Here is a 16,451-nt window from a genome sequence, read left to right on the forward strand (position 1 = left end):
TTGATGGACACTTGGGTTACTTCCATAATTGGGCTATTGTAAATAATGCTGCTGTACACATAGGGGTGCATATATCCAGTTGAATTAGTATTTTTGTATTCTTTAGATAAATACCCAGTAGCAAGATTGCTGGATCATAGAGTAGTTCTATTTTTAACTTTCTGAGTAACCTCCATATTGTTTTCCACAGTGGCTGTACCAGTTTGCCTTTCCACTAACAGTGCATGAGTGCTCCTTTTTCTCCACATCCTCACTAACATCTTTTGTTTCTTGTGTTGTTGATTTTAGCCATTCTGACAGGTGAGAGGTGATATCTCATTGTAGTTTTGATTTGCATTTCCCTGATGATGAGTGATGATGAAAATCTCTTCACGTATATGTTGACCATCTGGATGTCTTCTTTGGAAAAAATGTCTATTCATGTCTTCTGCCCATTTTTAATTGGAGTATTTGTTTTTTGATCCTTGAATTTTATAAGTTCTTTGTATGTTTTTGACACTAACCCTTTATTAGATATATCATTTGTAAATATTGTCTCCCATTCTGTAGGTTGCCTTTTAGTTTTGTTGCTTGTTTCCTTTGCTGTGTAGCAGCTTTTTATTTTGATTTCGTTACAATAGTTTATATTTACTTTGGTTCCCTTGACTCAGAAGACGTATCTAGAAAAATGTTGCTACAGCTGATGTCAAAGAAGTTACTGCCTGTGTTCTCTTCTAGGATTTGTATGGTTTCGGGTTTCACATTTAGGAATTCGATCCAGTTTGAATTTATTTTGTGTATGGTGTAAGAATGTGGTCCAGGTTCATTCTTTTGCATGTAGCTGTCCAGTTTTTCCCAACACTTTCTGTTGAAGAGACGGTCTTTTTTTCCATTGGATGGTCTTTTCTGCTTTTGTCGAAGATGATAATTGTGGGTTTATTTCTGGGTTTTCTGTTCTGTTCTGTTGATCTATGTTTCTGTTTTTGTGCCAGTACCATACTATTTTGATGACTACAACTTTGTAATATAACTTGAAGTCCAGAATTTGTGAAACGAAGCCTCCAGCTTTGGTTCTTCAAGATTTCTTTGGCTATTCAGTGTCTTTTGTGGTTCTGTACAGTTTTTAGCACTGTTTATTCTAGCCCTGTGAAAAATGCTGTTGGTATTTTGATGGAGATTGCATTAAATGTGTAGATTGCTTTGAGAAGTATAGATAGTTTAACAATGTTTACTCTTCTAATTCATGAGCATGGAATGTCTTTCCATTTGTTTTATCTTCAATTTCTTTCATCAGTGTTTTATTGTTTTCAGAATAGAGGTCTTTCACCTCTTTGGTTAGATGTATGCCTAGGTATCTTATTATTTTGGGTGCAATTGTAAATGGGATTGCCCTCTTAATTTCTCTTTCTGCTTCTTCATTATCCCAGTCTAGAGAAATGCAACACATTTCTGTGCATTGATCTTGTATCCTGTGATGTTACTAAATTCATTTTTCAGTTCTAGTAGTTTTTTTTTAGTGGAATATTTAGGGTTTTCTATATATCATATCATGTCATCTGAAAATAGTGAAAGTGTTACTTCTTCCTTATCAATTTGGATGTCTTTTATTTCTTTGTATTGTCTGATTGCTGTGGCTAGGACTTCCAGTAGTGTGTTGAATGAAAGTAGTGAGAGTGGACATCCTTATTTTGTTCCTGACCTTAGGGGAAAAGCTCTCAGTTTTTCCCCATTGAGGATGATGTTAGCTGTGGGTTTTTCATATATGCCCTTTATTATGTTGAGGTATATTTCCTCTAAACTTACTTTGTTGAGGTTTGATTTATCGTGAAAAGCATTTACTTTGTCAAATGCTTTTTCTGTGTCTATTGAAATGGTCATATGGTTCTTATGCTTTCTCTTATTGATGTGATGTATCACACTGATTTATTTGCAAATATTGGACCACCCTTGCAGCCCAGGAATAAATCCCACTTGGTCATGGTGAGTGATTTTATTAATGGATTTGGATTTGGTTTGCTAGTATTTTGTTGAGGAATTTTGCATCTATGCTTATCAGAAATATTGGTCTGTAGTTCTCTTTTTTTCATGGTGTCCTTAACTGGTTTTGGTAATGCTGGCCTCATTGAATGAATTTGGAATGAATTTGAATTTGAATGAATTTGGAATTTCCTTCCTTTTCTGTTTTTTTGGAATATTTTGAGAAGAATATATATCTTCTTTAAATGTTTAGTAGCATTTGCCTGTGAAGCCATCTGACCCTGGGCTTTCGTTTGTTGTTATTTTTTTTTTTTTAATTGCTGATTCATTTTTGTTGCTGGATATTAGTCTGCTCAGATATTCTATTTCTTCTTTCAGTTTTGGTAGGTTATATGTTTCTAGGTATTTATATCCATTTCTTCTAGTTTGTCCAATTGTTGGCATATAGTTTGGCATATAGTTTTTCTTAATATTCTCTTGTGATTATATTTCTGTGGTGTTGGTTCTTTCTCCTCTCTTCTTTGTGATTTTATTTATTTGAGTCCTTTCTCTTTTTTTGTTGATAAGTATGGCCAGAGGTTTATCAATCTTACTGATTTTATTTTCAAAGAACCAGCTCCTGGTTTCATTGATCTATTTTTTTTTTTTTTTAGTTTCTATGTCATTTATTTCTGTTGTAATCTTTATAATTTCCTTCCTTCTGCTGCTTTGGGGTTTTGTTCGTTGTTGTTTTTATCTTGCTCCTTTAGATGTAAGTTTACTTTGTTTATTTGAGATTTTTCTTGTTTCTTGAAGTAACTTCCTTCTTGTAACCACTTTTGCCAGATCCCACAGGTTTTGGACCATTGTGTTTTCACTTTCATTTGTTTCCATGTACTTCTAAAATTTTCTTTTATTTTCTGGTGGACCCATTCATTGTGTAGTAGCATATTATTTGGCCTCCAGCTATATGTGGTCTTTCCAGATTTTTCTTGTGGTTGACATGGAATCTGAAGTTGGCTCCAGGCTCTGAGCTGTCAGCCCAGAGCCTGACATGGGGCTCGAACTCACGAACCGTGAGATCATGACCTGAGCCTCAGTCGGACACTTAACCGACTGAGCCACTCAGGCATGCCATGAATGTATTTGTTAAATCTATCTGGTCCAGTGTGTCATTCAAAGCCATTGTTTCCTTGTTGATTTTCTGGTTAGATAATCTGTCCTTGGATGTAAGTGGGGTGTTAAAATCTCCTACTATTATTGTTGTTCTGCATGTATTTATCTTGTTTTCCCAGCACCATTGTTAAAGAGACTATTCTTTTTCTATTGTTTTTGGCTCCTTGAGTATTAGTTGACTTTATATGTGGGGGTTTAATTCTGGACTCTCTGTTCTGTTGGTTATGTGTCTACATTCATGTACAGTTTTTATTACTATTACTATTTATAGTATAGTTTAAATTAAGGAAGTGTGATACCTCCACTCCCCCTCTACCTTCCCCCCAGATTGCTTTGGCTATTCAGGTTTTTCTGTGGTTCCAAACAAATTTTAGGACTGTTTTGTCTATTTCTTAAATGCTGTTTGTATTTAAGTGGGTCTTACATTGAATCGATATATGGCTTTGGGTAGTATGAGCATTTTAGCAGTATTAATTCTTCCAGTCCATGAACATAGGATATTTTTTCATTTGTATCTGTTTGGATTTCTTTCAGCTAAATCCTGTAGTTTTCACTTCCTTGGTTAAATTTATTCCTAGGTATTTTATTGTTTTTGATGTGTTGTGAATGGGATAGTTTTTTTTTTTATTACTTTTAGATATTTCATTATTTGTGTGTAGAAATAATGCATGCTGATTTCATATCCTGCAGCTTTACTGAAATGGTTGATTAGTTCCAACAGTTTTTGGCTTTAGTCTTTGGGATTTTCTATATATTAAATCATATCGTCTGCAAATGGTGACAGTATTTCTTGTTCCTTTGCAGTTTGGATGCCTTTATTTCTTTGGCCTAATTGATCTAGCCACAGCTTCTAGTACTATTATTGAATGAGAATGGTGAGAGTAGGCATCATTGTCTTGTTTCTGATCTTAGAGGAAAAGCTTCAAGTTTTTCACTGTTCAGTATAATCTTAGCTGTGGATTTGTCATATGTAGCCTTCATTATGTTGAGGTATATTCTTTGTATATCCAATTTGTGCAGTGTTTTTATCATGAAAAGAAGTTGTGTTTTGTCAAGTGCTTTTTCTGCATGTATTGAGATGATCATGTGATTTTTATCTTTCTATGAAAGTGATGTATTAAATTTATTGATTTATGTGTATGGAATCAGACATGCATTCCACGTAAAATCTCACTTCGTCATGGTATATAATCATTTTAGTGTGTTCTTAAATTCAATTTGCTAATATTTTGTTTAGAATTTTTGCATGTATATTTATTAGGGATATTGATGATCTTTTCTTGTAGTAGTGTTACCTGGCTTTGTTATGAGGGTAATGCTGGTCTCATAGAATGGTCCAAAGTGTTCCTTCCTCTTCAAATTTTGGGAAGAGTTTGTGAGGGATTGGCATTGATTCTTTAAATATTTGGTAGAATTTACTGGTGAAACAAACCATCTGGTCGTGGTTTTCTGTGTTGTGAGGTTTTTGATGCCTGATTCAGTCTCTGTACTTGTCATTAGTCTGTTCAGATTTTTTTTTCTTTGTATTTCTTTCCATGCTTCTAGGATTTTTTTTCATTTTTTTTCAGATTATATAATTTGTTGGCATATAATTGTTCATTGTAGTCTCTTATGATCCTATATATTTCAATAGTATTCATTGTAATGTCTCCTGTTTAATTTTTAGTTTTATTTTTTTGAGTTTTCTTTTTTCTTAATCTAGCTAAAGGTTTGTCAATTTTTTTTAATGTTTATTTATTTTTCAGAGAGAAAGACAGTGTGAGTGGGGAAGGGGCAGAGAGGGAGGGAGACACAGAATCTGAAGTGGGCTCCAGGCTCTGAGCTATCAGCACAGAGCCTGATGCAGGGCTTGAACTCATGCATGGTGAGATCATGACCTGAGCTAAAGTCAGATGCTTAACTGAATGAGCCACTTAGGTGCCCCTGGTTTGTCAATTTTTTTAACCTTTTCAAAAAACCATCTCTTAGTTTTGTTGGTGGTATGTTTTTCTGTTCTCTATTTCATTTATTTCCACTCTGATCTTTATTATTTTCTTCCTTCTGCTAAGTTTGGGCTTAATTAGTTCTTTTTCTAGTTTTTTTGTGGTATAAAGTTAGTTTGTTTATTTGAGGTCTTTCTAATTTCTTAATATATGCATTTATTCTATAATTTTTTTCTCAGAACTGCTTTTGCCATATCCCATAAGTTTTGACATGTTTTCAGATAATTTTTTAAATTTCCCCTTTGACTTCTTCTTCAACCTGTTGGTAGTTCAGAAGTGAATTTAGTTTCCAGAGTTGTAGATTTTACAGCTTTCCTTTTATTGTTGATTTCTGGTTTCATACCATTTATATCAAAAAACATTGTTGGTTATTATTTCAGTCTTCCAAAATTTGCCAAGATTTATTTTGTGAGAATGTTCCATGAGCAGTTGTGAAGACTGTGTATTCTGCTTTTGTTGGATAGAATATTCTATATATTTTTTCTAAATCTGTTTAATCTAAAGTAGGGTTCAATTTCAGTGTTTTCTTGTTGATTTCTTTTTGCATGATCTATCCATTGCTGACAGTGGGGTATTGAAATACCCTACTTTTGTGGTATTGTTGTCTATTTTTCCCTTCAGATCTGCTAGTATTTGCTTAATATATTTAGGCACTTCAGTGTTGGCAGTGTATATATTTAAGATTGTTATATTTTCTTGATGTATTGACCCCTTTGTCATTATATAATGACTTTATTTGTCTTTGTTACTGTTTTGGGCTTAAAGTCTCTTTTGTGTGATATACACATAGCTATTTCCATTTTCTTTTGGTTACCATTTGCATGGAATATCTCTTCCCAACTCTTCAATTTGAGCCTATGTGTGTCTTTAGAGCAGAAACGAGTCTCCTGTGGACAACATATGGTTGGGTTTAGTTTTTGTATCTATTTAGCCACTCTATGCCTTTTGATTGGTGAATTTGATCCATTTACATTTAGAGCGATTGTTGACATGTAAGGACTTACTGCCATCTTATTGTTTTTTGTTTGTTTTTTTGTTTTTGTTTTTGTATCTCCATTGTTTTTTTCCACCTGTTTCTGCTTACTTTTGTAAATTGCTGATTTACAGTGGTGACATGCTCAATCTCTTCTTTTTTATTTTTTGTAAATCTCTAGACTTTTGCTTTGTGGTTACCATGAGGCTTACATAAAGCATCTCATAGATACAATAATCCACTTTATACTAATGACAACTTATTTTCATTTGCCTATAAAGGCTTTATTCTGTTCTGTTATATTTTTGATGTCATAATTTAGGTCTTTCTACTAACAAATTCATTAACAAATTGAAGTAGCTTAGTTATTTTTAATACATTTTTCCTTTAGCCTTTACATTATAGTTAAGTGCTTAACACACCATTCTAATATAGCATTACCATCTTTTAATTCTGTTTATTTCTCACCTTTCCCAGGGTGTTGTGTACTTTCATATGTTTTTATGTTGCTATTTAGTGTCTTTTCACTTCAGATGAAGGACTCCTTTCAGTATTTCTTGCAAGGCAGATCTAGTGCTGGGAAGTCCTTCAGCTTTTGTTTTTCTGGAAGAGCCTTTATTTCGCCATCATGTCTGAAAAATAACTTTGCCAGGTAAAATATTCTTGGCTGGCAATTTTTAACTTTCAATATTTTGAATAGATCATTTCATTCTATCCTGGCCTATAGAGTTTCTGCCAAGAAATCTGCTGATAGCCTAATGGGGGTTACTTTTTTTCCACTCTCTGCCTGACTTTAAGATTCTTTTTTTTATCATTGATTTTGACAGTTCCACTGTCATGTGTCTTGGAGGTCTTTTTGCTTTGAGGTAATAGGTGTTCTGTTAGCTTTGTGGACTTGTATGTCCAGTTCCTTCTCAAGGTTTGGAAGTTCTCAGTTAATATTTCTTTAAATAAACTCTGTATTTCCTTCTCCTTCTCTTCTCCTTTATTTTCCTGTAACTAAAATATTTCGCTATTCCTGTTCTCCAAGTCATCTATTCCTTCTTCCATCTGGTCTGCCCTGTTACTTAAGCTCTGTTGCATCTTCATTTCACTTATGAATTCTTCAGCTTCAGAATTTGTTTTTTAAAAATAATTTCAATTCCTTAGGTAAAGAATTCATTCTCTTCAATAATTTTATTTATGAATTAGTGAATTGCCTTTCTGAGTTTTCTTGTAACTCATTGAATTTCATCATAACAGCTATTTTGAATTCTTTTATCAGCTAAAACACAATATTCCATGCCTTACAGTTTGTTTGCTAGAGAATTATCATTTTTTAAAATGATACCTATTTCCTTGATTTTTCATAGTATTTGACAATATGTGTTTTTGTGTTCACATTTGAAGTAGCAGACACCTTCTTTAGTTAAGAATTTATGGTAACTTTGTTTCTTGCAATTCAGGGGTCAGGCAATTAGAAAATCTTTCTTTTGTATTCCAGAAGGTGGTGTTTCTCCTCAGGGCTGCACTTGGCAGCACATACAAAGAACTGTCAACAGAGTGGGAGGAGCTGTGATTAGCACCTGGGGCCTCATGGGGAAGGTGGGTGGGTGGGAATGGACAGGGATAGATACTTTGGAGGGTGCCTGCTGCTAGCCCAGTAGGGGGATCCTTAGTGAGGCAAGACACTACCAGCAGTCCATGGGCAGACCTCCTGCTTAAATCTAAAAGCAGAGAGCAGGAAATGCATTCTTTCAAGTGCCCTGTGATATTTCCCCAGTCATAGAGGTCCTTCCTCTAGGTGCAGCCCACACAACTGGAGTAGCCAGATGGTCAATCACTACTTTTGCTTTCCATCTCCTGTGCAGAAGTTGCTTCTGATACTATTGAAAGCCCAGTGCCTTGCAGACACCCTAGGGAGTGGGGCCAGTTTGGTGATTTCCTCCATTTCCCATGCCTTGTCTCTATCCCACTATGATGGTGTGCTAGATTCCCTGGTGAGGTAAAATTGACCTCAAAAAATTCTCTATTGGCTGTGGGTATCTGCCCAGTTTTGTATTCTCCTGGTTCCCTTATTGTTGAGTGTGGGGAGTTACGGTGGGGCAGGCTCATGTACTCTTTTGGATCCGCTGTCCCCACTGAGGTCCTATCTGCCCACTTTTGGAGGTACAGATGGGTAGAAACTCCTGGATATTGTTACACTGTCCAGAGGAAGTTCAGGTTCATTGTGGATGTCTAATTAGTTGTAAATCTAAGGGGAAGGGAAAAAGGAATAACTGACCTGATGCAGATGTCACTGTGATTAGCTACTTTAATTGCCTTTACTTTTTTTTTTAAGTTTATTTCTTTTGAGAGAGGGAGAGAGCAAGAATGAACAGGGGAGGGGCAGAGAGAGAGGGAAAGAGAATCCCAAGCAAGCTTCACACTGATGGTGCAGAACCCTACACGGGGCTTGTACTCACAAACCATGATATCATGCCTTGAGCCAAAATCAAGAGTCAGACACTTAACCTACTGAGCCACCCAGGTGCCCCAAATTGCCTTTACTTTTAATTAATCATTAGCAATTTTGTCTAGAGTTGCACAATTAAAATTTATAAAATAGGGGATGCACTAATGGTCTTACTTAGATGATGAATGGTGACACTATTTATGAAATCGTTAAGGTACTTTTTTGCCAGGTACTGATATGTGTGTGTATCTCTTATGTTCATGTTACTTGGTTACATCTAATATTAGAAAGCACAAAGTAATTTAAAAAAAAGCATAACATTGTGAGAAACAGAAACCCCAAGATTATGTTTATCAGGGATAAAAGTATGTATTAAACTCAAGGATCTGGGGTTGCCAAGGTATAACCCATGGAACAAATCCAGCTCGCTACCTGTTTTTGTATGTCTTATGGGTTAAGGATGGATCTACATTTTTAAATGGTTGCAAAAATGAGAATGGTATTTTGTGACATGAGAAAATTATATGAAATCCAAGTTTCATTGTCTACAAATAATGTTCTATTGTGACACATCCATGTTTTTTCTTTTACATATTGTCTATGACTACTTATGTGCTACGGCAGCAGAGTTGAGTAGTTATGACAGAAACTTTATGGCTTGCAAGGCTTAAAATATTTATTATCTGTCCCTCTACAGAAAAGTTTGCCCATCTCTGCCCTAAAAGAAACTAAAGTATTAGAAATAGATTAGGAACTTACTACGAGGTACTTAAGGCATTTCTGAAAGTCGAAACAAGAAGGTATATTAATGGTAGTGTTTTTGGATTAGAAACACAGTTCTGTATTCCCATTTCCCTAATTCTTTGTTCTAAGTACCATTCAAGACTCCTAGCAGGATATAGTGCTTTAGTAGGACAGCAGATCCCTCAGTATGATGTAAGAACCTGCTACTACTCACTACCTTTATGACTCTCATTGTGATCCAAGTTACTTTCATCTCTCTGATTGCTTTGATTTCACCCTTGCCTTCCAGTGAGTCCCAATATAGCAGCCACAGGGATCCTTTTAAGATTCATGTCACCCCTCTGATTATGATTCACTTATAACTTTTCATCTTTCTTGATTTACAGTCAAAGCCATTACAGCACCTCTCAGAAGAAAATACTGGAAGATCTGTTCCCTATAACTCACTAATAGCTTATCTTCATTGTATTATTTTATTCTGTACCAGCCACCCTTGCTTTCTTGCTATCCCTCAAATAGTCTAAAAACATTCCTACTCCAGACTGGTTTACTCCTTGTCCTCTCTGCCTAAATTATTCTCCACTCAGATATCCACATGGCTGATCCTCTCACTTCTTTCATGTTCTATATAGTAGTTTTATCAATTGCTGAGAATGGGGTATTGAATTTCCCAGCTATAACTGAGTTTTTTCTCTTTCTCTTTTCAGTTCTATCAGTTTTTTCTTCCATATATTTTGAAGCTGTCTTGTTTTGTGCATACACATTTGGGATTTCTAGGTCTTCTTGTTGGATTTTTTAAAATCATTATGTAATATCCCTTCTTGTTTCTGGTAAATTTTTACTCTGAGGTCTACTTTATGTGATATTAATATAGCTACTCCTGCTTTTTTTTTTTCAACGTTTTTTTATTTATTTTTGGGACAGAGAGAGACAGAGCATGAACGGGGGAGGGGCAGAGAGAGAGGGAGACACAGAATCGGAAACAGGCTCCAGGCTCCAAGCCATCAGTCCAGAGCCTGACGCGGGGCTCGAACTCACGGACCGTGAGATTGTGACCTGGCTGAAGTCGGACGCTTAACCGACTGCGCCACCCAGGTGCCCCTAGCTACTCCTGCTTTTAAAAAAATTAATGCTTCCATTGTATACATTTTCTGTCATTTTCTCTTTCTTGTAAAATTTGGAGTTTCTTACAGATAGCATATAGCTGGGTCATTTTTAAATTTTGATTTATTTTATTAAATTTTAAAATTTTATTTATTTTACTTATTTTTAGAAGTTTTAATGTAATGTAAGTGCCTTAATCCCCAAGTGCCCTCCTTAATCTCCATTACCTATATAACCAGTGCCCCCACCCACTTCTCCTCTGGTAACCATCGGTTTGTTCTCTATAGTTAAGAATGTATTTTGGGGGCACCTGGGTACCTCAGTCGGTTGAGCATCTGACTTCAGCTCAGGTCATGATCTCACGGTTTGTGAGTTCCAGCCCCACGTTGGGCTCATTAGCTGTTAGCCTGTCAGTGCAGAGCTTCCTTTGGATCTTCTGTCCCTCTCTCTCTCTCTCTGCCCCTGCCCTGCATGCGCTCTCTTAAACATAAGTAAATATTTTTTAAAAATAATCTGTTTTTTGGTTTGCCTCTGTCTCTTTTTTTTGTCCCTTTGCTCATTTGTTTTGTTTCTTAAATTCTGCATATCAGTGAAATCATATGGTATTTGTCTTTCTGTGACTTATTTCGTTTAGCATAATACACTAGCTGCATCCATGTCCTTACAAATAGCAAGATTTCATTCTTTTTTATGGTTGAGTAATATTCCAGTGTGTGTGTGTGTGTGTGTGTGTGTGTGTGTGTGTGTGTGTGTAAACATACATATCTTCTTTATCCATTCATTCATCAATTGATGGTTACTTGGGCTGTTTCCATAATTATAGTGTTGCTATAAACATAGAGGTGCATATATCCACTTGAATTAGTGTCTCTGTATCCTTTGAATAAATACCCAGTAGTGTGATTGCTGGATTGTAGGGTAGTTCTGTTTTTAACTGTTTTTAATTTAAAGTTAATTTTTAACTTTAACATACAGTTTTCCAGAGTGGCTGCACCAGTTTGCATTCCCACCAACAGTGCAAGAGGGTTCCCCTTTCTCCACATCTTTGCCAACGTCTATTGTTTCTTGTGTTGTTGATTATAGCCATTCTGACAGGTGTGAGGTGATACCTCATTGTGATTTTGATTTGCATTCCCCTGATGATGAGTGATGTTGACCATCTTTTCATGTGTCTGTTGGCCATCTGTATGTCTTTGGAAAAATGTCTATGTCTTCTGTCCATTTTTTAATTGGATTATTCATTTTTTTGGGGGTTGAGTTGGGTCAGTGTTTTAAATCTGCTCTGATAATTTTTTAAAAGCGATTACTTTTTAAGAACACTTTTAGGTTAACAGCAATATTAAGAGGATGGTATAGAGATTTCCCATATGCCCCCTGCCCACATGCAATTGCACAGCCTGCCCATTATTGTCTCCCACTAGAGTGGTACATTTGTCACAATTAATCAACCTATATTGACACATAGTGATCATTCAAACTCTATAGTTTGCATTATGGTTTACTCTTGGTGTTGTACATTCTGTGTGTTTGCATAAATATATAGTAACATGTATACCTCATTATAATATCATACAGAGTATTGTTACCGCCCTGAAAATAATCTGTGCTCTGCCTCTTTATCCATCCTTATTCCTCTACTCCACCTGGCAACCACTGATCTTTTTATTGTCCTAGTAGTTTTGCCTTTTCAGAATGTCATGTAATTGGAATCATATAGTATGTAGCTTTTTCAGATTGGCTTCTTTTACCTGGTAATATGCATTTAAGTTTTTGCTGTGTCTTTTCATTACTTGATAGCTCTTTTCTTTTTAGCACTGAATAACATTCCATTTTCCAGATGTACCACAGTTTATTTATCCATGTAGCTACTGAAGGACCTTTTGGTGCTTCCAAGTTTTTACCAACTATGAATAAAGTTGATGTCAACATCTGTGTGTAGGTTTCATGTGGTTATAGGTTTTCAGCTTCTTTGGGTAAATACCAAGAAGCATGGTTGCTGGATTGTTTGGTAACAGAAGTTTGTAATTTTTTTTTAAATTGTATTTTTTTTAAATTGTATTTTTAAAATTGTATCAGCATACAATGCTATTACAGAAACATTGATTGTATTCCCTGTGCTGTACCTTTTATCTCTGTGACTTATTCATTTCATAACTGGAAGACTATATCTCCCATACCCCTTTCACTCATTTTTTTCACCCCCCAGCCCCACTTCTCTCTAGCAACCATCAGTTTGTTCTCTGTATTTATAGGCCTGATTCTGCTTTTGTTTGTTTATTCATTTGTTCTGTTTTTTTAGAATCTCCATATAAGTGAAATAATATGGTATTTGTCTTCTTTGACTTACTTGACATTGTTATTTTTTAAAATTATGTACTCAACATAGTATCTTCTAGGTTTACCCGTGGTGTTGCACATGGCATGATCACATCCTTTTTGTGGCTGTATAATATTCTCTCTGTATATCACCTTTTTCTTGTTCATTTGTCTATTGATCGTCACTTAGGTTGCTTCTGTATCTTGACTATTGTAAATGATTCTGCGATAAACAGGGGTGCATATACCTTTTCAAGTTAATGTTTTGTTTCCTTTGGGTAGATTATTGGATCACATGATATTTCTTTTAATTTTTTGAGGAACCTCCATACTGTTTTTCACGGTTCAAAACAATTTACAATAGTGCAGCAGGATTTCTTTTTTTCCACATCCTCAACACTTGTTATTTCTTGTGGTTTTGATTTTAGCCATTCTGACAAGTGTAAGGTGATATCTCATTGTGGTTTTGATTTGTTTCCCTGATAATTAGTGGCATTGAACATCTTTTCATGTATCTGTTGGCCATCTGTATCTCTTCCTTAGAAAAATATTTAGTTAATTCTCTGCCCATTTTTAAATTAGATTGTCTGTCTCCAGAAGTTCTTAATTTTATTGAGTAACAGCTTATCAATTATTTCTTTCGTGAGTCATGCTTTTGGTATTATATCTGAAAAGCCATTACCCATACCCAAAGTTATCTGGCTTTTCTCTGATGTTATTTTCTAGGAGTGTTATAGTTTTAAGTTTTACATTTAGGTCTGTGATCCATTTTGAGGTAATTTTTTTGAAGCGTGTAAGGTATGGGAGAAGATATTTGTTTTCTTTAAGTGAATGTCCAGTTGTCCTAACATCATTTGTTGAAAATAATATCTTTGCTCCATAGTATTGCCTTTGCTTCTTTGTCAAAGTTAAGTTAACTATATTTATGTGGGACTGTTTCTGAGATGCCTGTTCTGTTCCACTGGTTTTTTTGTCTATGTGTTCAACAGTACCACGCTATCTGGATTACTGTAGCTTTATCAGGTAAATCTTGAGGGAGAGTAGTATCAGTCCTCCAACTTTGTTCTCCTTCAACATTGTATTGGCTGTTCTGGGTCTTTGGATTTTTCACATAAATTTTACAATCAGTTTGCCAATATCCAAAAAATATCTTGCTGGGATTTTGATGGCATTACACTGAATCTATAGATTAAGTTGTGAAGAATTGATATCGTGACAATATTGAGTCTTCCTATTCATGAACATGGAATAGCTATTTATTTGGTTTTTCTTTGGTTCTATTTATAAGAGTTTTGTTAGTCTTTGTTTTTTAATTGGTACATTTAGACCAATAGATTTGTGGTTTTTTTTGATGGAAACACAAATTTTTGTAGTTTGCCTGACTGGTATGAATGGCAAGTCCCAAAAGATTCTTTCAAGGAGAAGTCAGAAAAGGCTTTCGAAGTACTGCTCTTTACCCTTTTTCTCTGAACAGCAGTGGTGGTTCAGATTTAGGTACTTTATGAAGGAGAAGACAAAGAAAAAGCCTTTCTTTTTGTGTTCAACTCTATTCTAGTTAGTGTTTTCTTTGTTTCCATGTGCAGTCTGTCCTTCCTAAAACTCTCACTTACATTCATTATCTTCTCATTATATATTTTCCACTTTTTATCTTTTGAATTTTGTTTTGTGACCATAAAGTTTCAGATTGAAATATAAATTTCTTAGTGTGCTATTTCCATGGTCTTTCCTGTGATCTGACCCCAACATATTTTATGAACATTGTTTCCCTTTGTTCCTCTTCTGTAACTTAATAGTGTAACCAGGTTAACAACTTTTTTTCTTTGTTCTTGCCCTTCTCTGGGACTTTGTTATACCACCAATTACCCCCAAATTATTTGTAAATTAAAGGAATATTAGAAAGTATGGAGGAGAAGAGATGGAATATAATCTAACTCTCCAGGTTCAGAGTGGCCAGGTGTCAAAAGTATCAGTGTGAATAAAGCAACCCAGATGTTACAGAGGACCAGAGGAAACTGAGAAAGACAATTAGAACTTACCAGCTGATACTGGACCAATTACTAAAAAAGAAAATAAAATACATTATTAGTTTTTAAAATTATGTACTCAGTTCCTATTGAAAATCTACTTGGAATATTGGAAAAGGACTATTGGGAAACATTAAATCTTATATAAATATGCTATCCCTTATTAATTCAATATTAGCTACACTTTAATAATGTAAATAGGTAGAATTTTTTGGAAGACCTGTTTGGTGGATTATATGAGTAAAACTTAGTTTTTTTAATGAAATATATTTTTAAACACCCTTAACCATGCCAAGGGTCACAGCCTTGAAGGAGACTGGTTACCAGTTAAAGGTTACTAAAGTTCCTTCTTCATCTTCTTCACTGTATTTCAACATTTTATCTCCCTTGCAAACCTCTATCACCATGTCAGCTTTCGTTGTATTCCGTTTTGCAGTATAGAAAGATTATTTTAACTATCAATTTAAAAACTTTTCTCATGATCATTCATCTCTGTTTTTTTTTCCTTTCTGATAATCTCTAGGGTTAAATCCAGATTCTAAATCCATTTTAAGAGGTGGCATGAGTCATAAATTCAGCAATGTTATAGGATATAAAAATCAATATGTAAAAATCTGTTGCATTTCTATTCACCAGTAATGAGGCAGCAGAAAAAGAAATCAAGGAATCAATCCCATTTGCAATTGCAACAAAATAATAAGATACCGAGAAATAAACCTAACAAAAGAGGTAAAATCAGATCTGTACTCTGAAAACTATAGAACGCTTATGAAAGAAATTGAAGACAAAGAAATGGAAAAACTTTCCATGCTCATGGATTGGAAGAACAAACATTGTTAAAATGTCTATATCACCCAAAGCAACCTACACATTTAATGCAATCCCTAACAAAAACCATCAGCAGTTTTTGCAGAGCTAGAACAAACAATCCAAAAATTTATGGAACCACAAAAGACCCTGAATAGCCAAAGCAGTCCTGAAAAAGGAAAACAAAACTGGAGGCATCGCAATTCCAGGTTTCAAACTTTATTATAAAGCTGTAGTCATCAAGACAGTATGATACTGGCACAAAAGCAGACCTATATAGTTCAATGGAACAGAATAGATAACCCAGAAATGGACCCACAATTATGTGGCCAACTCATCTTTGACAAAGCAGGAAAGTTTATCCAATGGAAAAAGAAACAGGCTCTTCAACAAATGGCATTGGGAAAACTGGACAGCAACATGCAGAAGAATGAGATTGGACCATTCTCTTATACCATACACAAAAATAAATTCAAAATGGATGAAAGACCTAAATGTGAGACAGGAAACCATCAAAATCTTAGAGGAGAACAAAAACAGCACCCTGTCTGAACTCAAGCAGAGCAACTTTTTACTGGACATGTTGCTGAAAGCAAGGGAAACAAAAGCAAACATGGAACTATTGGGACTTCATCAAGTTAAAATGCTTCTGCACAGCAAAGGAAACAATAAAACTAAAAAGCAGCCTACAGAATAGAAGATATTTGCAAACCACATATCTGATAAAGGGTTAGTATCCAAAATCTCTAAAGACCTTCTCAAACTCAACACCCAAAAACCAGACAATCTAGTTAAGAAATAGGTAGAAGAAATGAATAGACACTTTTCTAAAGAAGACATACAAATGGCCATCAAGACACATGAAAAGATGCTCAACATGACTTATCATCAGGGAAATACAAATCAAAACCACAATGAGATACCACCTCACACCTGTCAGATTGGTTAAAATTAAC

The 16,451-nt window shown here is 35.0% G+C and overlaps 1 protein-coding gene and 1 long non-coding RNA gene across 39 annotated transcripts in view; one reads left to right on the forward strand and one right to left on the reverse strand.

Moving 5' to 3' along the window:
• TSBP1 (testis expressed basic protein 1) overlaps positions 1-16,451 on the reverse strand; it is a 212,668-nt gene that overhangs the window by 136,102 nt on the left and 60,115 nt on the right. For all 38 annotated transcript variants that reach the window (XM_042986064.1, XM_042986084.1, XM_042986085.1 and 35 more), the window contains one exon: positions 14,701-14,721. In XM_042986064.1, coding sequence (XP_042841998.1) covers positions 14,701-14,721 — 21 coding nt within the window. The remainder of the gene's footprint in view (positions 1-14,700; positions 14,722-16,451) is intronic.
• The window catches only part of LOC122238594, an 88,531-nt gene that overhangs the window by 36,515 nt on the left and 35,565 nt on the right, over positions 1-16,451 (forward strand). The window lies entirely within an intron of this gene.

This window comes from Panthera tigris, chromosome B2, assembly GCF_018350195.1.
Source record: "Panthera tigris isolate Pti1 chromosome B2, P.tigris_Pti1_mat1.1, whole genome shotgun sequence".
Lineage (NCBI taxonomy): Eukaryota > Metazoa > Chordata > Mammalia > Carnivora > Felidae > Panthera > Panthera tigris.